The sequence below is a fragment of the Crotalus tigris genome, unplaced genomic scaffold, assembly GCF_016545835.1.
Source record: "Crotalus tigris isolate CLP2741 ecotype Arizona unplaced genomic scaffold, ASM1654583v1 scf7180000024167.7108832, whole genome shotgun sequence".
Taxonomy (NCBI): Eukaryota; Metazoa; Chordata; class Lepidosauria; order Squamata; family Viperidae; genus Crotalus; species Crotalus tigris.
In genome coordinates, this window is record NW_024100417.1 from 122619 (window position 1) to 146726 (window position 24108).

Here is a 24108-nt window from a genome sequence, read left to right on the forward strand (position 1 = left end):
AGCCATTCACATGGCCCAGTGGCCAACAGCCCACAACCCGGTAGAGGACTGCAGACCATAAGTTGGTGACCCCTGGTCTAGAGATTTCCTAGTGATCTCCCTTCCAATACTAATCAAGTCTGATCATGCTTAAACTACTTCAAAAGCAGTGAATGTGGTACTGCTACTTGCAGTAAAAACTATTGAAACATGCTCCCACACAAGGCAAGTGACTCTCACTGGATTCTCACATACTGATTCAATGAACCTTTGGTTTGCACTGAGAAAGCAAAATCGACGAGGCAGCTCATAGTCACAGTTTTGTTTCTTTCAATGTCATAGGTGTTTTTCCCTTTTCTAGTGTCTCCATTTAACCCCATGTAGTCCAATTGCATCAGCTGTTGGCTGGATATAACACATGCCTGCCAAAAATGTCTAAGAAGGTCAGGTGATGGTCCATATCCAACTCATTTTTCTCTCCTACTTCCAGATCTCACACTAAGGCTACACAACCTAGCAAGACTGCAGTATTGCAAAGCAACCGCAGCAGATTCACACTCCTGCTGATTGTGGGATACTCACAAACTACTGTGGGGGATGAATGTAATGACTATCAACAAAGGAGCAGTTAGGTAAGTAACTGTTTTTAATGGGATTGGTCTGTATTCGTTTTTTAAAAAACTCTAAGGAAAACTCTCCATTTGATTCCAAAACCATGATCTGTTGGAGCTGATATTTAAATTGGCATATACCTTGTCTATTTAGATCAGGAAGAAGCAAGGTTAGTAAGAATGATGAGGGACAATATTAATCCAGAGACCTGAACAATAAATTCTCTCTACAGAAAGCTGTGTAAAATGTTATGATTTCTATTGCAAACTAATTAAGTAACTAGCTAGCTTTAAGATTCCCTAAATCAATTTTCCCCAATGAGCTGACTTTCAAAACCTGAGCTCTCAAAGCTGATTCAATTGACTAGAAATAGTAATTAAGGTAAGTGAAGTCCAGCACATCTGGAAGGAAATGATTGAAAAGCCTGAGAGACTACAGGAGAACTGCTTTGGATAAGTACAAACTTCAGTGCTTCCTGTAGGTTTTTTCCTTTCCAGATCCTGATCTGAATGTTGCTGTAAGCATAGAGAAGAAATGAATTATTACTATATAGTCAGTGGTAAGCTTATTCCATTAAAACATTAACCTGTCTTGAGTGATGTCATTTTGGAAAGGTTTTGTACATCACTTGTAAATGCTTTTTGATAAACCTAGTGAAATATCCACAGCCTTTTACATCAACTGAGGTTTGATATATTACAGGAAAAAGCTCCATTAGCCAGCCAAATATAAATCTGAAGCAATTACCAAGAAGTATACATTAGTCTCATAGTCCTACTAAAATATTTCAGGCAGACAAGCTGCTGGAGGCGAATGAATGGCAGATACCTGTTGCAAACATGTAGTTTCTTCACTCTTCTTCTCTGCTTTGACAAAATCATCAGAAATTAAAATATGGCTACAAATGTAAAGCACAGAGAGATTTCAGGAGTTGGCACTGTAAAAAGCTTAAGAAATAAAATGACGAGCATGGTTACAGTATTTGAAAATGAACACTAGTCCTACCATGGGTTCATCTTCAAAAGAAGGAATGTCTAAGCTTTGAGCAGTAGAAAGAAGTATATTCTTATTTTTTCATTTTGAAAGTTATCATGACATTCAAAGTTCTTACTTGCTCCTGGAAATTCCTTTGTCTCATCTGTCTCTTCACCATTCCAATGATGCCACCACTAAATTCAGACCATAGCTTGTTTTAATAAAACCATTACTAAAGGCAATGGCAAAAAGAATAGAGGCTTGCCTTCTCCCTTTCCACCTCTTACATAACAAAGGATCATCTTCTTGTTTATTCTGGGCCATGTGCTCAACCTCTAAGGTTTGAAGAAGACAGTTACTGTATTTGTGTTTCTGAATCAGAAGCAGATTCTCAGAATATTCTTTGATTCAGGTGGGTTTGTTCTGAAAAGAATTGGCCCAATCTATACTGCATGGAAAATATTAAAAGCCAAGTGCTTTTACCTGGCTGAAGAATGGTTTAGACAAACCTTGACAGGGAAATAAGGTATAATTTAGAGCCACCCTATCAAATGTCTCCTTTGAGTCAAGCTTGACTCCTAATGACTACATAGACTCATCCATATAGCTTTAGCAAGCTCCCAAGTGGACCAGACAGGAAATTTAACAACGTGAATTAATTTCACTTTATTATAAGATTATATTAACAGAATCTTGCATGTACAAATCTCCCTCCATCTGCTTTTACTGCCTGATTAGTTAGGACGGAACCTTTTTTAAGTTTCTTCTCTGCCATTACTCAGTTCCAGGCTTCTCCCTGTTTTATCTGATTGTTCCCTAGGAAGCATCTCTTTTTTCCCCACCCTCTCTTCCATCTTTCCATTACAAGCTTTTTGGCAACGTAAGTGATTAGCTATAGTCTTCTCCAAGAATTTGTTTTTGTTTTTTTTTATTTTCCTATCTAATTATCCTAGGATTTCCTTGTGGTCTCCATTCCAAGTGCTACTCAAATTTGAGTCTGTTTAGCTTTCAAATAACACTAGCACTGATAATAGTGCTTAGATTTACATGCTGCTTCACAGCACTTTTCAGCTCTCTCTAAGTAGTTTACAGAGTTAGCATATTGCTCCCAACAATAGATAAGATAAGATAACCTTTATTATCATTTTTATACTGTAGGCATAATGGCACACATCAAAAATGAAATTTAGTTGCCTGCTCACAAAGTGAAACACATACATGACACACACCTAAACATACTATGAACAACATATATATAGACTCACATCCCTACATATACGTAGCAAATAAATATTAAATATTGTCCATCTTGAATATATAACGGAAGGAGAAAACTTGAGAGTTCGCAAGATTAATGCTGTATGGAATGAAATTCTGGCTGAATCTCGATGTTCTGCTTCGGATACCACAAAGCCTCCTCCCAGAAGGTAACAAGGAAAACAGGTCGTGAAGAGGATGTGTAGTATCCCAGATAATCTTACGGACCCTGCTCAAAGCAATGCTTCTGTGCTATGTCCTGGATGGAAGGGAGGGAACTGCCGATGATCTTTTTGGCCATTCTCACCACTCTCTGCACTGCCTTCCTGTCTAAAGCATTGATGCTTATAAACCAGCCTACTCATTAGCTGCACACCCAGGAATTTGATACTGGTAACCATCTCCATAGGTGAATCATTTATGCACAGAGAAGTGTGGCTGTGCCTGCCTTTTCTGAAATCAACAATGATCTCTTTAGTTTTTCTGGTATTTAAAACTAGGCTGTTTTCCTTACACCAGTTCACCAACCCTTCGACCTCCTTGCGGAAAGCTTCTACCTTGTCATCCTGAATAAGGCCCACTACTGTTGTATCATCTGCAAACTTCACAATATGGTTGGTGGCAAACCTAGCACAACAGTCATGGGTCAACAGGGTGAACAGGGTGAACAGCAGCGGACTTAAGACACAGCCCTGAGGAGAACCTGTGCTCAAGGAAATGGTATTAGAGGTATTTGTTCCAACTTGCACATATTGGGGCCTGTTGGTAAGAAAATCAAGAATCCAGTTGCACAAAGGAGTGATTAAGCCTAAAAGGGTCCTCGTTTTACCGACCTTGGAAGGATGGAGGGCTGAGTCCTGGAATCCATAGTTTAAAAGGTTGTGACATACTTTTTATTAAAAAAACATAATTAAAAGCAAATAAAAAAAGAGAGCTATAAACATGCGACTAGTTGCTTAGCAACCATTCGAAGTTACAATGGACCACTCCGGGGCTACTTACGACCCAGATTCAAAATTCAACAGCCAGGCCCAGTCTTCAAGATCATGAGATTGTACTATAGGCACTTAGTAACCAGCCCACATTTACAGCCGTGTGCAGTCATCTGTGGTCATGTGACTCGATTTACATCTTTTTGGTCAGTTTCTAGCACTTACTTCCAGTTTCTGGGGAAAATTGAGTTGCTTAATCACTGTGGGGTTCACTTAACAACAGCTGTCACTTAACAACCATGGCATTCACTTACCAACTGCTCCTGCTTCTGCAAAAAAAAAGAAAAATCAGGTCCAGCCATGAGATGCCTCAGCTTACGACTGCAATGACTTCAGACTGTAATTCCAGGCTCAATTATGCTTCTATGTCAAGGACTACCTGCAGTGCAGCCATAGACACCTCATCTCACCCCCATTATTCCAAAAGTCTTGGCAAGAGGCAAAGCATTTTAGTGGCCAATCAATTCAGGAAAATGTGACTCCCATCTTTTCTACAATTCTCCAGCTTTGCAAAGCAGTCATATAAATCTTTTAGTGAAACAAATGGTATCTTTCTTTGCTTCATGTGCATGAGGGATGCTGGGACTAGCTATAAACTTTATGAACATCATATTCTTTCAGGAAAGGAAATGCAAGATTAAAAGGGCTCGGGGTTTGTGCAAACAAGGATTTATGGCATCAGGGGCTGAAACGTGGCTCCTTGCAGAGAATGGAGCTTTTCATTTGCAATGCTCTTGTCACCAAGGATAGTTTTTCTTTTAGGTGAGAGAAGAGGAGAAAAAGCAGATTTAGAAATACACTGAAGGATAATACAGCATCTAGTCATCGTGCATGAAATAGCCACACAGAAATAGTAAAGAGTCTACTAAAATTAAGCAATTTTCTTCCCATATCTACAAGCAGCTGTTGATCAGACATTAAGTAATGCAGGTATAAATCAACAGGGAGACTTATCAGTATATATAACTCTGTGGCTGTAATGGGAAACTGAAATGCACAAAGGGAAAAGTAAGCAGATTGTATCAATCAACTATTTTTAGACCTTTCGAGCTAGCGGTTGGTTCCCTTTTCTTAATGTTACCTTGTGTGATCTTGAAAACTGGGGCTTTGGGGAAGAAATGTGAATGCATAACAGTCCTGTTAAAGCTACTCTAACATATTCTAAAAATCTGACTATAGTGGTAATTACATCTGACCCCCTAAGCCAGATAAAATTACTTTGCAACTTCCTCTATGATAATTCTGCTTCTGCCATTGAATGCAATGGTCAGGGAGTGGCCAGGGCTGACTGCCCATCTTGTTTCATTCTAAACTAGCACAGTTTCTTTGCAATGTTTCTGTTAAAATTAGCCATCTCGCAATAATGAGTGCTAGTATTGTTTGTTTATGCATTTATTTATATACCATGTTTATTATTTTTATAAATCTAGGCAGCAAGCATATATAACACTCCTTCCTCCTGCTATTTTCCCCACAACAACAACTTTGTGAGGTATGTTGGGCTGAGAGAGACTGACTGGCCCAAAGTCACTCAATTTTTTTTTCTTGCCAAGCAGGACTAGAACTCAGGGTCTCTTGGATTCTAGCCTTTAGGGCAGTGGTTCTCAACCTGTGGGTCGGGACCCCATTTGGGTCGAACGACCATTTCACGGGGGTCGCCAAACAAGGCTGTCCGCCATTTCCCCCCCCCCTTTTCTTTGGCCATGCCCCTGGCACCCAGTGATGTATAAGTGGTTGGGGGGTCACCACAGCATGGGGAACTGTATTATGGGGTCACGGCATTAGAAAGGTTGAGAACCACTGCTTTAGGGTATCCTTCACAGACCAGTGGAGTCTTCTTCCAAAGAGGGTGTCCTTAATACATTCAATATGGGCCGTTTATATATGTTGTGAAAGGATGCTACTGATTTTCCTTGCCTGAAAACAAATTATTATCATTCTTTGAATTTATTAGCAGAACTAAAGAGTCATCTTGTAAGGGAGATGGTGGCATAAAAATTTAATCAATCAATCAATTAAATCAGTCCTATAGCCTGTAAAAAAGCACACATTGGATAAAAGCAGGTTCAATAGCTTGCTATAACTTTTAGTCATTGATTCGATCAATGAGGTTTAGAAATTGCGCAGCTTCAGAAATTCAGAGGAATCCAATTGTTGTACAAACCAAATATACATATAATATATACGCTTTTTTAAAAAAGTTGTATGCCTAACAGTCTTAACATACAGAAAATAGTTCAGTCACTTACATTGTTTCAACTTATGGCCAAATGAAGTGCTACCATTTAATAGCATTGAGGAAAACTTTGCACACAATTTTAGTTTTGTAATTATGGTTTCTAGTCTATCCTTAGTCTCTCTGAGGACAGGCTTGAGAAACAAGAATTTTGTACAACAGCAAGATTAGAACATCCAAATGTTTAGCAAAGGACTCCTGCCTCCTTTACTGTTGCTAGCAGAGAATGTTTTCATACTTATTGCTGCATTTTCTTCTTAGTTGCCGAAGATTTGCCCCAGTCTTCAGGTGCCCACCTGTAAGGGCAGCAAAAACCTTTTTTAAAAAAAAAAGCTTAAGAAATGTTTAAATGGCACATTTTCTTGAAAATCCCTTGCCTTGATTAGATTCCTTAACTGAACTTCCAATTTGTGCTTTAAAATTTAACATTTAACACTTGAAAGCTTACAATAGTACTGTTTAAATACTGTAAGTCAAAACCATCCTACAGCACACATCCAGAATCAATTTCATGGGTTCTTGTTGTCTACCAGTTAAAATCACATTTTTTTCTAACATTTGTACAATCCTATCTTGTCTTCCAAACTGAAAACATTACGTCCCATAGGTCTGGTACACAATACTCCCAGCATGATCTCACTTCAGTGTTATTTAAGAACAGTATTATATTGGCAAATTCAATTCCCTTCCAAAGATTCCAAGCATGGAGTTTACCTTTTTTTGCAGCAGCTGCATATGGGTTGACATTTTCAATTATGCTGTCCATCCTGACTGCAAAATCCTTTCCTGATTAGGCAATGCCAGTTCATTAGCGTATATATGAAGTCTGGAGACTTTTTTGTCCCACACTTTACTTTATTTTACTTTATCCTGAATTGTATTTGCCATTTTCAAGCCAAATCACCAAGCTTGGACTCCTTTCGAAACGCTTCATAATTTATATACAAGTTTAAAAGCACCAGTTCCGCTACTATATGTGCATCTCACCAGTGTTACCTGTTTATTCCATGACAACTGGGTTAGCTAAGGAATTTTATCAGATGGTTTTTGAAAATCTAGACATACAATAACACATTGCCTACATGCTTGTCAATGCCTTAAAAAAAGGCCTAGGAAATAAGTGAAACAAGATTTTCTTTTGCAGAAATTATTGGGATTTTTTTTTCAGAAAGTCTTGTTTTTCTGTTTGCTTATTTTCTCTTTAATAATACTTTAAATTTACTTTCCTCAAAACAGATGTTAGGATAACTGGTTTTTAGTTTCTCTTACCAGTGTTATCACCCATAAATCTCTTTTCGAAAACTTAGGTCACATTGATTATTTCAGATGTGATAACAGATTCCATTGTTGAAGAGAAGTTGAGTATTTTTATGAACAGGTAAACAATATTTAAGTTAAGAATTCTTGAATGCTTGAGTACTGCCTGGCCCTGGGATTGATCTACCTTTAGCTTGTTTATCCAGCTGATTTAAAACATAATCTCTCTTTATGACTATTAGTATCCATTGTCCAGCTTTCCCCAGCTGAAGCACAGGAATCTGTTCTACATCTTTCACATTGAAGAGAGAAATAAAGAATTCCATTCAGTATCTCTACTATTTCTCTATCCCCCTTTAGTACTCCTATAATGCTCCAATAGTTCAACTATCATTCTAACCAATTTCCTATTCCAAACAATCTGGAGAGCTTTGTTTTTATCTTAATACTCTTTGCCAAGGATATGCAGGCAGGATAGTGACATAATAACATTATTGGAAGGAGCACAGGAGGGGGCAATTTCCTGCTTTTTAAAAAGTTTTCTCTGTGTATAAACCTATTGAATCTAATAACTACCTTTTGTGTAAAGAGTTTCCCACTGAAAATTGTCAGGAGACATAATGTTGCCTAGCAGTTTGCTGTCAAATTTCAGCACCATAATCTTAAATCTGGGGACAACAATAAATGGGCTTGGAAACAGCCTGCAGACTATTGTAATGGGTTAAATGACAACATGGAGCCAGAAGACATACTGCTGCTATTCCAGACCCTGAGTCAGACGAAGAGGCAGGTGCCGTGATCCCACCCGATTCTATTGATTTTCCTCAGAGTTCTATCCAGAATTTAATATAAGTCAGGTTATGTCATGTTAGAATGTCTCCTGCTCTCTACTTTCTACTATTCTCTGTCATAAAATCACAATATATGTATGTTTGGTATGATCCCAGTCTTTATTGGCCCTAGGTACCTTGAAAGATAACAATACAATATTGTTTCTTATGCCCCTACTTTACGTTAAGGACATCCTGACCTATTGCATAACTTTAACCGGGTTCACATATTGCACTCAATCTTGTTTAGTTTGTTGAGTAGGCCATAATTATCTCTATGAGCCACAGTCCAGAAAACTACATTAGGAACCTAATAGGAAATGTCAGCCCAGTCTTTGTGTTGCAATGTGTGCAAAAGTGAGGGATTCTTCCAAAATTGAGTAGGTTGTCAGTCATAGAGGAACTGTCATGAATATCTGTGGTATAAACACCACATGGTAAAAGATGACTCCTGAATCTTTGTAAAGTGAACTGTAAGAAGTGAGGGGAGATCAAAACCTACCTCCTCTACCTCTATCTTTTTTTTTTTAAAGGATGTTTTATATCTGTTAACATGGAGGTACAACTATAGTTTCTTTTCTTCCTTTCACCTGAAGTGCCATCAAAACTTATAACTGATTTATTTGAACAAAATAAATAATAAAATAAAATGCCCTGATGTGACTTCAGGAGGGATGGGAAGAAGAAGAAAAAAATCTTCCCCAAGTCCTAGTGCTGAAGTAGGGAATGTCCTGATCTCAAATGTCTTTTGGAAAGATAGCTAGTATGGTGGTAAAATGATTCCCTGAAGGAGGGATAAATATCTCTTTTACTAACACTATATTGTTAAAGCCCAGACACTACTATTCACAGAGCAATATTAATAACTTTCTTGGTAAGGAACATTTTGCTCCAGGGCTCCATGAATGAAAGTTGAAAAGCCAGTTGGGAGCAGCTTTGGGGTAAACAAACTGAGCATATTTTTCTCAACCTGGATTCTCTTTAACAAGAGACAAGGAGCCCCTTATTAATAAATTAGTGTTAGATGGCTGTCAGAACGTCCAATTAGGCTGCTGTCAGAGAAGCTATTTTAGCTCTTCTAGTTTAACTTTCCTTATCTTTTTACTCAGATACTGCTATCTGTGCAATCTAACTAGAATCCATTTTAGTCTTTCAGACCTGGAATCCCAGAAAATACCTCACTCTTTTCCCAAAGTTAGGAATACATCCATTTCACATTTGTTCTATGCTGTAACAAGTGCACTAGGGATGTGTTACAGGAGAAGGAGTGATACCATTTGCTTTTTTTCCCCCTCAGCTGTTGAATTTATCCTCTGGGGTGCAGAACAGTTCTGGAAGGACTATTGAATTGCCAGGGGGCACATATGCTTCATAGCCGAGTTCACTTGCTGCCATAAAAACCTCCAGTCACCTTCTGATCCTAGTTAGAGAGCGGCTCCTTCATTTGAAACCCAGCAACAACAATCAGAAAAAGACTCCAGTATCTCTGGTTACATCATGGTGCAGAATAATCTGGATATCGGGGAAACTAGGAAAGGAATCCTGCTGGAACCATTCATCCACCAGGTTGGAGGACATATGAGCATGATGAAGTATGATGACTGCACTGTCTGCAAGCCACTTGTCTCTCAGGAGCAATGGTTCTATGAAGCTCTTCCAACAGCAATGAAGCAGTTCACTCCTCGTTACAAAGGTAGGGCTAAGACTCAAATCTTGAATGCACTTGCCTGGAAATAAGGGCCAGTAGATTCTGAATAAATGTAATACAGGCCATGTTGCAAGGTTAATACTGAGAGGTTAAGGGCATGAGTTTAGCAAATGTTGCTTATAAAAATATATCAGAAATACCACCTCTTCTGCTCCAGTTGCCAGGAAAGAAGTGAAGTTACTAGACCCTGTCGCACAGAGAAATGATATGTTGTTCAAAGCCATTAAAAATATACAGGGCTAGTTGTTAGCAACTTGTGAAAGGAAAGAATGAAATCTGAGACAGAAGCAAGAAAGTGATTGTTCTGTCTTTCTTGGTATTTGTAAGACAAGATGATCTTGCGATTCAGGTTGCTCTATAAAAGCCTCACTTGAAGCAGTTGTCCTGCCTTGGTTACCAAATATTATGAATGTCCATACAGCATTTATCATTTTTTCATATTTCTGTCTACACATTGTTTTTTGAGTACTTCATATCTGGAAACAAGTTCCAGGTTTCAATGGAACTGTGTCTAAAAACTTACAAATATAAATATGTTATATGCAGAGAAAATTGAATACTGTAGGACGGTGATGGAGGATGGCACATGCCAATTTTTAAATAATCTGCCTTCCTAATACGCCTAATACGTAGGCTTGTGAAGAGTAAGAAAACAGAAAGACTGCAATACCTTTTGTGTGCTCTTACCAATTAGAGATGAAAAGTGACCCTTTAAAATAATGCTGAAAATGAGGGAGTGAATTACTTTGTTTTTGTTTGGAATGACAGATGATACCATGGATTCTGTTGTCCGATGGTCAGGTCCAGGAAATAATTGTATTGAAGTTATTTTAAGATAAGATTTGATGCTGGTGATTCTCATTAGATTTTGGTAAGGCTGGATTAATAGATGAGGAAAAAACCTCAGTGTCTTATCGGTCAGGATGCAGCCAGTGTTGCTTAATGCTTCAGATGAACAAACTCCTGTCAGTTAAAAGCTAGTTGCAGTTGTGACTGCAAACCTAGATGGTTAGAATCAGTGGCGGGATTAAAATATGTGAACAACCGGTTCTCTGTGTGGATGCTGCTTCCAGAAGTCCATTCTGGGCAACAAAAAATTAGCTACCAGTTCTGCCAAGTGGTGCAAACCAGTTGAATCCCACCACTGGTTAGAATGCTTTACCACTTTTATACCACAACTTGGGGGGGGGGAGATTTAAAAACTTTGAACACCCATCAAAAAAGGGAGAAACAAAAGAAATAAAATTATTTTCCAATACACAGAAACAGAAGAAGAAGCCAATTTAGTACTGATAGAAAAATCTTTAAAGTCCCCTCATTTAAGTGTTTTTTCCATTGATGCTCAGATATTTCAGCAGTGTCTGTAAGTTAGTCTTTTGGACTTTGTAATATTTTGATTCCATTTAAAGAAACCATCTGTGCACATTATACCTCCCATAATGAGATGATGTCTCCTGGACTGAAAAAACAAAAAAAGGAAAAAAGAGCCAAGCCTAAAGCTACTAGCAATAGGATGGGAGGGAGTATTTTTCCATTGCTTATTATTCATTATAATTTGATTTGTTTTAAATTGTGTGATTCATTATTGTAAAAACCTGACTTGGAAGGACTTAAATTGCAGAAAAGCTCCCATTCTGATTTTGATCATTACCCATTCCATATGTGAGGGGTCCAATGATCTTGGACTGGAATCCCTTTACATATCTTTTGAAGTTGTGGGGCTTTTAATTGTCTTAGAAAGATAAACCAGAAAGATAAATCCATTGCATAGTAATTATTTGAATGACTATAATTATTATGTAGGGACTGCATTTAAAGTCTATCCATAAATTCAAGTTTGAGAAGAATATAGCAATAGGATTTCCAAGATTTAGGATTTTGACTGTGTTAAACCAGTTCTTCAATTTCTCTGGCTTATTTTCCATTTCTTGGCCTAAATTGCCTGTCTGAACCTTGTCTCCAATGTGGAAGTAAGATTCAGCTCCCAATCTGGTCAGTTTTCACAGAGAATTTTTTTTTAAAAAAATGACTTATGCCAGCCCGCTGAACCTTTAGATTTGTTCTGACTGGGAATCAGAGTTTCTGAAAGATTGCCTATCAGATATTAATATTTTCTGTAAAAATATTTCTCATTATATCATTACATTTTGCTGAACCCTGGCTACTTAATAGACTGTAAAATCAGGAAAACAAAACATAAATAAAGTACAAACCAGGTTAATAAAGCCATACACTAAACAGACGTTGCTTCAAATCAACAGTGAATTTTTGCATAATTTTGTTAAGTTAAATTCATGCAGACCCAGAACTTGAAACAAGCCCATTTGTGTAAGAGAAAACTTCATTTTGAGATATAAAAAGAGCTTGCAGTCAATAATTTTCAAAATGGATAGGGAACAAATATATTGGTATGAATTATGTAATAAGAAATATCGCTGCTTCAACCAAAAATATTCACCCATTCGCTCCAATTTTATAATATATATTCAGACTGCACATTGCTTCATTCTGCCCTGACTGTGAAGCAATGGAAAACAGGCTGACCCAATTAAAGCCCCTCCCACCCCATTTCTTTCTAAGAGGCAAGCTTTAAACATAAAATTGTCCCCCTGGGGCTGAGTTGGCATTTTTCCAGCTGAGAGCTGTTTTACAAGAATGCTTGCATTTTAAGAGTTCTTATCTGAGCTAAGTAGAATATACAATCACCTCCCACATCTCTTACTTCATTCTTTTACCATTAACATGAAAACATCAAGATGGCTCATTTTCCCTTGAAAAATAATGCATATTTTAGAGGCGTTGTTTGTATTTAAAAAATAATAATCTCTCCCTCTCTATAATTTTGCAGAAAAAGCTATGAAATGACGAAGTCTTCTCACAAGTGCTAGCGCCCAATAAAAATTTTTCTGAAGTCCAAGTCTCTGGAATAGAGCTATCACATTTGGCCTTTAGAGTCCATATGAGCCTCTAGTCTAGATAGCAACAAAACTGTACAGAAAATCTTTTTTCCCTCTATCATCTAATAATTATCTGAATTTTTGCAGTTTAGGTATGGTAGGTCTAATCTATAAAAAGTAGCATTTTTCCCCATCTTATTTCATTGTCCCACTGTTATTTTTGGCTGGTTACTAGTGTCCCAAGAAGATTTTATACCCAATGGCAGATAAATTCACCCAGGCATGTTCTACAACTGTTATTACTCAACAGCTCAGTTATATGAATCTTTCACAGATACTGTATTTCATGAGGAATTCATTCAAAGGCAACTACTTTTTGGTGGGCAAAAAGGAACAAGACTTTGTAGTTTTCAGTGTATAGCTTTTACTTTTAGCAAGAAGGCATTTCATGCCTGCACAAACCATCACATAAAGTGTTGTCATACTTTCAAAAAAGTAAATTCTACACAAGAATACACAGCCTGCTGCTTCAAATGGCAATCTGGATTGTTAACTCATAAAGAGGTTTGCTGGGAACTAGAAAGTTTCTTCAGGCAGCTATTTGAAACTAAAAATATGGAAGAATAGGTTTTCAGAATTTTACTTCAGATATTCTGCAGTACATGGCTGTAAATTCAATATCTTTATAATAAGGATCTGGTTTTCTACAAACATGGCAGTGGAATTCCTAATTCAGATTCTAGAACGAAATACAAATTCCACTGACTAGTCCCCTATAATTTTTTAGGGCATGCCACACCAAAAAACCCCACATCTGTCCTGGTATCAACATATCTTTAGACATCACCTTTGAAAAAATCTGAAAGCTTTCCTAGAAAACTAAAGGTCAGGCTGAACGTCAGTAGAAATAGCTCTATATTTTTGGCATGGATTCACCACTGGAGTTATGGAGTTAGATATTTTTATAGAGTTGCATATATTTATACCTCCTGGAGGTTTTGTGGTAGTTTAAGAGCCATTATGTAATGATATTACTTTGTAAAATGTTGCCTGCTACCACCAATTAAATCTACTACAAGCTAGCACTATTTCAGAAGGCTACTTCCAGATAAAACCGTCTTTTTATTCATTTCAGGACAAGTTAGACAACCTTGAAACAAATGCCTTTCTTTGGGCAATATCTTCTCTCCGAAAATTACTTGTCTAGTTTAGAGCTCATTATGAGATTAGACTTATTTTCAGCTAGGTGTTGTTCAGGTTTACATTGCACAGGGCAGTAAATAAATGTGCCTATTCATTTAAAAATACACAGCCAGGAGCAGAGCTATAGAGGCTCAAAGCAAAACAGCTTCTAAGAATTGCTGAGATATTTCTAATCTGATACCTTCTGTAAATATTCTCCTCTGCCTGCCATTGCCGTGTACAAAGCCAAACAGATTTGAGCCTTGCAGAAATAAATGTACAGAAACTATGTTGCCTATGTTGATGAATTCTACAGTCATATATATCATTCATGTTCATGCAATGAGAGTCTTGACTGTTTATGCTGCAACAGACTAATTGGAATCTGGCACATTGTTTTATTTGCAAGCCTTTTTCAACTCTCATTTTACCTAAATGGCTTTCTCTACAGTATCCACAGTACCTTCCAAACATGGATCATGATGTCAGGATTTGTCTCCCCATTTTTCCTATTTTATCCCTAGGATTTTGTTCATATAGAAAGCTAAAGTTTACATTAAGGATTATAGGCCACCTGGCCTACATTCCTTCCCTTTTGTCTTCTGTGAGGGGAAGGAAGATAGGAAAATGTATACTTGGCAGGCAATCATCTTCAAGTGCACCTAAAATGTGGGGAAAGCAAAAGCTTGAAGGTGGTCAAGAATTTTACCAGTTTGCAGCTGTCCCCAGTGGATTCCAGCTGCCTTCCTTGGAGCAGTAGACTAAGGTGACCAACCGTCCTCCTTTTGGGAGGACAGTCCTCCTTTTTTGAGTTCTGTCCTCCCTCAAAAAGTGTCCTCCTAAATGTCCTCCTTTTCCATATACTGTCCTCCTTTTGGGAGGACAGTCCTCCTTTTGTGAGTTCTGTCCTCCCTCGAAAATGTCCTCCTAAATGTCCTCTTCTTCTATTTGAAGACTTATCTGCAGGGCTTTCTTTTCCTCATAGAACGCTCAGAAGGCGTTCCGGGACCATTTTTTGATTTTTTTTTTCAACTTTTGCCTGAGCTGTGCTACTCCCCCATTGGCTTTCAAAAGCCAATAGGAATTGCTGCTGAGTGCGCCAAAACACCCAGGCAGCAAACTTTGCACGTGCAAGTTGCAGGAACTTTGCACCCCTCACTGCTACCCAACTACACCATCTCCTACTTAGTTCTGCAGATAGCTAGAGGAGACTGGAGCGGTAAGTTTCTCTTGATTGTCCCTGTTCAGTTCTACACAGGGATGCACAGGGTAGGCAGTGGTGCTGGGGGGCAGCTGGGGGTGGCTGCAGGGCCGGAGCCAGCATGGCTGGTGCTTTGCGAGCTGCGGGGCCAGCTCTACGGGGATGCGCAGGGTGGGCAATGGTGCTGGGGGGCAGCTGGGGGGGCAGCTGCAGGGCCGGAGCCAGCACGACTGGTGCTTTACCTTTGCAAGCCACGGGGCCAGCTCTACGGGGATGCGCAGGGTGAGCGGTGGTGCTGGGGGACGGCTTGGGGGGGTGGCTGCAGGGCCAGAGCCAGCACGGCTGGTGCTTTGCCTTTGCAAGCTGTGTGGCCAGCTCTACGGGGATGTGCAGGGTTGGCGATGGTGCTGGGGGCGGCTGGGGGGTGGCTGCAGGGCCAGAGCCAGCACAGCTGGTGCTTTGCCTTTGCGAGCCGTGGGGCCGGCTCTACGGGGATGCGCAGGGTGGGCAGTGGTGCTGGGGGGCGGCTGCAGGGCCAGAGCTGGCTCAGCTGGTGCTTTGCAAGCCGCGGAGCCGGCTCTCCATGGCAGGGCAGCGGTGCTGGCGGGGCAGCTATGGGCGGGGGCGTGGCGGGCAGTTGACCTTCCATGGGCTGCGCCAGCTGGTGGTCTACGCAGTGCTGACCTATGCTGCCACCACCTCACCCTGCGCACCTACATGGCCGTCCTGGAGCACCTGGCTCACAACACCTGCCTTCGCCACCCACCCCCACGCAATCCAGCTGTGTAGATTTTTGGACAAGTGAGAAATCGAGATTGAATGTTGATACTCTAGCTGCAGCACTTGCCGTAAAATTCAATAAGAAGGATATTTCTTGTTCAGATATTTCCAATATATTGTTAGAAGATGATACATTGACAAAAAATATTCATTCAATGGAAAAGTACTCATTTAAATAATTAATAGGCATGTAAGCATAATTACAATATAAAACGTTATTGTTACAAATGGCTTTTATTATGCATTTATCGTATTATAGTGTATTCTGTATTATTGTTGCAATAAATACAATGTTTCTTTTATTTACGATATTTTTTTCTTCAATTTATTCATGTCCTCCTTTTTGTTGTAAAAAAATTGGTCACCTTAAGTAGACACAACTCCAATAGGAGATTTCTTCTGCATAGGACAAGATGTAATGGTCATTTCTTTGGAATAAGTGACAATTGCATAATGTAGCCACTCTTTCAATAAAAGTGGCCAATAACTGAATGATTAGTCTTTTAAATTAGTATATGCTAATTGCATCCTTTAGTTATCTCAAGTCATTTTGAGAGTCATATACACTACACACAAAAAAAACAGGCTATACTGTAAGCTAGTAGAAAGATTATCGTATCAGATTAGGCTATAGCCTATTGAAAAAACACGATGACTTAACCAAAATTCAGAGTTTACTAAACACAGCCACCAAGCTTTCCCAAGATGCTATTTAAAATCCAACTATACTATGGTTTATCACAATGTATAAACCCCACCATAAGAAAAAAAAATTCTTGTTCTATGGTCTCTCTTCATTGGACTGATGAACAGTCCTGCAGCATCCAAAAGCTTATAACTTTGCAACAGTTTACTTGGTCCTAATGTTGTGGATTTTGAATGTTTTCCATCAGCCAACAGTAGCATGAGCCTTTCATCCAAACAATTTGGAAGCCTGAACAACAAGGGGAGATCCACTTATTTAGTTCTTTTCTACTCAGTTACCACATTCTTGGTCAAGAAAAAAATATGCAGGAAATGGTCTTATGGTGTCTTTCGCCTATTAAAGACCTCCGAATGTTTCTTTTCAAAACAAGCAATTGGAAAGCAATTCATAGAACATAGGAAGAATCCATTCTTTTAGGTTAATCCATTCATATTAGTTGCATTCTGGTTTTACTGTTGGTTTATAGTTGATCAATAAAATGATCCGCCCTCTTTTAGAATAAAAAACAGCCAGCATTTATTGCATACTTAAGACTCTCAGTCTGGCTTGGTTCTTCAGAGCCCTTCCCGTACTTGTCAGTCTATTCCAGCTCATAAATTAGGGTTATTTTTAAGTTGTTTTGCTTTAACTATGAAAAGTGCCTCTCTACCTGACAATTCAGGATTGAATCTGTCCCCATTTTTAGATAAAGCACAAAAATAGACAGCTTGATTCATGAGTCAGAATGGCCTTCTCCTGTCTCTTTGGGTACACAGAGCAAGCATTTTTAGGCAATAAGACGAAGCTGATTCAGCATGCCTGACATAAAGAGGAGGAATATATGAAAAGCTCTACTTTGATGTCACATGATCCAAAGACTAAGGAGATTAAATCTGACAGTGAAATTGATACATTATTACACTAAAACCCTCTGATACACACAAACCCCTTGTTTCACATATTTCTTCTTCATTTTTATAAATTTAGGACTGCAATACAGATGCCAGGTGTTGGATGAGATATAGATTTATCTTTCAGATATATTCTTGTTTTTTCCCTGGTCTTATTTAAACAGATGGAAAAAGGAACACTGTCCAGATTTTCTAGTAGGTGAGAACAGGTGTTTAGGACATCTTGAGACCTCTGAGCTAGGAAAATGTAATGAATGTTAAATACGGGACAAACAAGGTTAGTAGAGTAAGGAGATGCCGCCATGCAGCAACTTTTTGGCTGTGCAATTTTAAATGATACATTCCTTGGAATCCTTTGGTATATAAATTATTTTTAAAAATTGACCACAAAAAATACAATTTCTTGTAAATATCAATTGTTGAAAAAAATAAGAATGTCAATTGTTTATGCTGAATTTTGGAATGAAAACATTTCATATTCTATCACAACTTCTATATTTAGTATCTGTGGGTATATTTAATTTATAGACTACCTTAACAACTGTTGTAAGTTATCCCCTTACTTCTGTCCCTTGAAAAGCTTGAGCTGAGGTTTTCGTGGGTATTTGTATGTAGGTCTTTGGTTGTTCAGGTTTTCTCCCACGTAAAATTGAAGTGTCTTGGCGACGTTTCGACGAAGTCCCATTCGTCATCTTCAGGCTGGTGTTTTCAGCTTCGTGCTTCAAGCTATACCTTTATATGTAAAGGTATAGCTTGAGATTAAAAATAGTCATTTGGCAACTTTGCTTTGCCATGACTTCACCATCTAAAACTTAGAATTATTCAGACACTGCTTCAGGTAGCTCATGTTGCTGAAGGGGACCCTGCCTATAAAAGAGCAATGCTACTGTATGTAAGACTCTCAGCAGGGGGCAGCTAAGAGGAAGTAGCGCTAGAATTGAAAATGCAATGCTTACTAAGTAGAATCTGTAATATCCTTGAGAAGATGGCCCACTATCACTGGTGTGTCATCAAAAGGTCAAAGATGCCTTATGTTCAAAAGTAATCTGTCATTTGAGACTATGAGCTGCAACTGTGTCCCTGCCAGGCTTTATTGGGAATGGCATAAATATGTCAAAGGGTGTCTGACACCTCAGCCATGTGAGCCCCATTTAAGTCAACAGAGAAGCATGGCTGAAATATAGAATTACAAAGCACTGTGTATTACATGGAATAAATATTTAGGGTTTTTTCTTCAAAATTGGACTTGCCTTGTCATGATACAGAATTAGTCCTATGCTTTTTGAAAGTAGGAAAAGATTGAATAAGTGTGATTTCTCCCACCTGTTCCTTAGCCATTTCCCCCTTCCAATCTTTAGTCATTTTGCTTTTTAGTAGCTTAGATGAAAGGATTGATAGAAGAACCAGTGGGAGAAGCTGCAGTTTCTTTGTCTATCACAGCAGGTGATTTTAATAGTACAGAATAAATCTGTAGCAAACCTAAATTGAATGTAAAGATCTACGGCTTACCTAGATACACAGCCCCAAATTCTCTGCTGTAACAGTGTTTGCAGGCTTCTGGCACTATCCAACTGGGAGAGAAATGTTTTTTTGAAAACTTTCGGAGAGTGCACATTAAGATTAATTTCTTTGCCTATTGAACCCCTGGGATATATAATGGCACATACTAGTCCCATTCTCACTGTGGGTATTTATCTCATTTTGAAATGGCAGCAATTTTATGTCTTAAAAAGCCATTAAGCCCAAATCCTAGCTTACTGGTACAATGTTACATAACTGAAACAGACTTGGAGGATAGCTGCTTATTTAACCATGATTTTGCTCAACTGTGGTTTGTTGGCTAAGTCATTTTTGGCTGGATATTACATATACTATATATCCAGTTTTGGTCATCACAATATAAAAAAAGATACTGAGACTCTAGAAAGAGTACAGAGAAGGGCGACAAAGCTGATTAAGGGGACTGGAAGGCAAAACATAAGAAGAACAGTTGCAGGAATTGGGTATGTCTAGTTTAATGAAAAGAAGGAGCAGTGTTCCAATATCTAAGTGGTTGCCACAAAAAAGAAGAGATTAATTTATTCTGTAAAGAACCCGAAGGCAGAACAAGAAATAATGGGTAGAAATTAAGAAGAAAGCCAACCTAGAACTAAGGAGAAATTTCCTGACAGAGCAATTAATCAGTGTAACAATTTGCCTCCAGAAGTTGAAGATGCTCCAACATTGGTAGTTTTTAAGAAGAGATTGGACAACCATTTGTCTGAAATATTACAGAGTTTCCTACTTGAGCAAGGAGTTGGACTATGTTGAACAAAAAATCTTCATCAGGGTCTAGTCCAAGCTAGAAATAAAAAATGGAGACTGCTTTAGAAAGAAGGTTGCAGTTTATTGAAGAGGAGAGATGGAAAGATGGCTCTGGGAAAAACTGACCACATGAAGTAGGGAGTGGTGGGTTTTTATACCTTTTTGGCTTTTGTTTGGAGTTGTTCCAGTGGCATGAACTTTGACCTGAGTCTGAGTCTGATGGTGGTGGATTGATTAATTATGTCCCAACGGTCATATCCTGCTTCCCTGGGGCTGTGGCTGATGACTGTTGGATTTTTGGAATGAGGGATTGTTGATTCTAGGGATCTTTGTCTTTCTAATCCCAGTTTCCTGGCTCCAATTTTTCTGACAAGATTATCACATCTGCATTTCTGCAAACCTGGTTTCTGTTTGGAGCAGAGAGACTTGGGGGGGGGTTCTGCCTTTAAGATCCTTTGGGGAAATATAATATTCTGTCTTTTAATATTCCCAAAAATATTTCTTTCTCGGGTGGGGAGCTGACTTCCCACAACTGGAAGGCCTCCAAGGTCCCTTCCAACTCTGTTATTCTCTTATTATGCTCAGCCATCAATATGGTTTTCAAGACCACACTAGCTTAATTCATTCAATAACTAATCCAAAATCAAACATGCATTGTATAACAAAGTAAATTGTTTGAAGTCAGTTAGAGTATATGGACCACTCTGTGCTTAAGGCAATTGTCAGAAAGATTATTATTCTGTGAAGTCCTTGGTGCTTTCTGAGCTTGTTTTCTTGCAGGCATTTCATTACCTGACTGAGTAATGAAGATACCGATAATGATTACCTAGTTGGGTAATGAAGCATCAGCAAAATAACAACCAATCCCAGAGAGCACCAAAGACTCCACAGTTCAGTTCCAAGTTACTATATTTTCTTTTATTAGATTATTATTCTCTCTGTTTCTGAAGATCAGACATCAGAGCAGGCCTCTAATGGTTCCAGTGGCACAAGAGAGAAATATCAAAATACTTGCCGGGGGGGGGGAGAAATAACATGTTCATGTTCAAAAGAAGCAAGGTGTACTATTTTGTCAATGTTATCCCCTCCCATGGACACTGCTGGAGGATCCTGAAGTTTTTCAGAAATAAAGAAAAATGTAGAACCCTTAGTTGTGTGGAGGACATGATGAGCTCACGAGGACATGTCATAGTCACTAGCTATAAAATGATTGACCATGTTTGGGGAAAGATACAGAAAAAAATGCATGGAAGAAAGATGGAACTGAGTGCTCTCATGAGTGCCTGGTTGATTTACTGATATCTCCTGTACTATCATAGAGGGTGGGAAAATAAAGATGTCACTAGCCACAGCCATCAGCAATGGCCACAGCAATCAGCAACAGGGATCACTACCTGTTTGGCACAGAGAGGAGACCGAAAAGTGAGTACAGTACTATTAACTTCTCTCTCTAAGTCAGGGGCAGTGGTGGGATTCAGTTGGTTCACACCACTTTGGCAGAATCGGTAGCTATTTTTTTGTTGCCCAGGCCCAGAATGGACTTCCAAAAGCGGCATCCACACAGAGAACCGGTTGTTCACATATTTGACTCTCACCACTGGTCTAGGATCTTCAAACTTGGCAACTTTAAGACTATGTGCTAGAATTCCTCAGCCAGCAAAGCTGGGTTAAGATGCTGGCCTAAAAACCAGGATACTCTGCATTCTAGTTCTGCCTTAGGCATAAAAATCAGCTGGATGACTTTAGACCAGTCACTTTTAGTTTAATTTGTTTCACAGGATTTTTAAGTGGAAAATAAGAGGAGGAAGTGTTTTCTGCCTTGAGTTATGTATAAAGTAATAAAGGCAAGACAACAGTGTAGTAAATAATAGAGCTGTAAAAGTAAACAAAAATGTGGATGCTGCTTTTAAGGTAAAAACAGATAACATGTCACAAAGTATTCTACAGTATGACAGTGGGTTGTTGTTGTTGTTGTTGTTTAGTAAATAGGGTTGGGAGAGGAGGTTAATAAAATAAGTTTTAGAATTTTTCTTGGTTTATGGTCAACATTACAAGTGAAACAACTACTTAACTTGCAATTATTGCCCAAGCAAAGAGTATTGAAGATAATACAAGTCCTTTACCCATTACCTTTGAGCCTTCACCATTTGGAAAATGATACAAACATATGAGAGGACCATTCTAATTTGATTGTGTCGTGTTTGTTCCAAGTTTAGAAGAACTTCTTCTAAAATATTTCAACAAGTTTCTACTTTCTTAGTAACTGGCAGCTCCTACTTTAGCTTTCCATGGTGCATTATTTTAGGGATTACTCAAATGTCACATATGTGGCAATATGAAAAAGGACTTGTTCTATTTTAGAAGCAAAGCAGCACACTAGATAACTAAAGGAAAGGTTAAGACTAGATAATATGGTTATATACTACTTTTTAATCCCAATTTACATTGGGTTGAAATCAAATCTTAAAGTAATCTTCTTTGCATGATTTGGAATTTATTTGATTTCCAAAGATGATTATCTCATCTGGGGAAATTAAAAGCAGTTCATGCTCTCTTAGCACTCAGTAATGAAGCTCACGGGAAAGACTATGTATAATAATAAATCTGAACCTTGTAATCAGACAGCTTCAGAATTCCTATGGAATGGGTATTGGAATCAATTTGAAATGCAGGAATAGGTGCTAAATAGGATAGCCATAACTTGTCTTTTACAGAAGTCAGTCCTGGAATTAAAGCTATGTAGACCAAGTTTGGTTTAATTATAAAGGGTTTTGAAATCTCCAGTCAACAGTAGCTATCTCGGCAACAAATTAAGCAGGTATACTAGACTTTTCTAGTACTAGTGAGATGTAGTATATTTTAATTTAATTTATGATAATTACTTCTAAATATCTATCTCTTTATCTATCATCATCTATCTATCCATCTTAAGCTGTGAAGACTTTATGCAAATTATAGTTAATTTCTCTCCTCTCTCTTTTGGTGCTGTGAAGATGGCTATTTATCAGAATACAAAGTTTTCCTGCCAAGATTCCTCTAGATCAGGGGTGTCAAACTGCCGGCCTGCAGGCCGGATGCATCATGCCGAAACCGCATTGCTGGCAATGGAAAAACCGCATTGCTGGCAATGGGAAAAAAGTCGCAATACATCGCAACACGTCACGTGATGTTGCATGTTTGACACCCCTGCTCTAGATTCCTCTCCGTACCCAAGTTGGAGACCAGGGAATCATACTGAAAGGGAAAAAATGGAAGGAAAGAAAGAAAGGGGGTTATTCTAGTTGACTGTGTAGTTTAATTTATATCCTCATTCTCTACTTTAGGGGGCAATTTGATACACCCCACATTCTGACACAAGAATCAGGCCATTGGAGTATATAATTTGCTTGCCAGCCTCCTGTAACTCAGGAGCTTGAGCACACAGCAAGAATTTTGGATTAATATGAACATGGAGAGCAGAGATTGATTATCCCCCATCCATCGTTGACTTATCCACATACTTTAAAGGAATGGTGGCACACCAAAATAAAATATATCTGTCATCCCTTCAGAATAAACTAGGTCAGGAAAAAGACACTACATAAAATACTGGGGATTCTATTTTACTGATATAGGCTATAATAATAGAATCTTGAAATCCTGTCAGTATTTCTTCTTCTCTACCTCTTATATCAAAGAGAATCAAGGCAAAGCAATTTTGAATTTCTTTCTCATACTTCCTTGTTTTCCTGGGCTAAGTTCATGTTTTCCTAATAGTTGCTGCAGGAGATGAAGCAGGAGAACTAATTATCAATTTCTGTACCCTAATGATTTCTTAACTAATACTTCTTCACACAACCAAACAATCTCTGTATATGGACATCATCAAATGGAGTATATATGATTAAATGACAATACTATTGTTAAAAGGAGGTATAGCAGCTCAGTTATAGAATTAAAAATATGGTCAGGTGCTGACTGTAAGCCACAAACTACTCATGTGCAAGTGCTAAGCTAAGGAAGAAGGAAACCAGCAAGGCTAAAACATATGAAGAACGATTGCAGGAATTGGGTATGTTTACTCTAGTGAAAAGAAGGACTGGCTGACACGATTGCAATGTTCCAATATTGGAGAGGCTGCCACAAAGAAGAGAGGGTCCACCTATGGATGGATGGATGGAAACTAATCAAGGAGAGAACCAACCTAGAACCAAGGAGAAACTTTTTGACAGTGAGAACTGTTCTGAACCATGGTAAACCTGACTAGAGCATGTATCTATATTTGGCATTTATTGGGTTAAGTGCTGTCTCCTTAAGAGATGG

General features: G+C 38.5%; 1 protein-coding gene across 2 annotated transcripts in view; it reads left to right on the top strand.

Moving 5' to 3' along the window:
* The first annotated feature begins 468 nt into the window (after nt 1-468).
* IP6K3 (inositol hexakisphosphate kinase 3) overlaps nt 469-24108 on the top strand; it is a 29698-nt gene continuing 6058 nt past the window's right edge. Inside the window, exons 1-2 of one of the 2 annotated variants that reach the window (XM_039323424.1) lie at nt 469-611; nt 9436-9831. In XM_039323424.1, the coding sequence (XP_039179358.1) occupies nt 9636-9831 (196 nt within the window). In that variant the 5' untranslated portion in view covers nt 469-611; nt 9436-9635. The remainder of the gene's footprint in view (nt 612-9435; nt 9832-24108) is intronic. The other variant, XM_039323425.1, reaches the window with a different exon arrangement.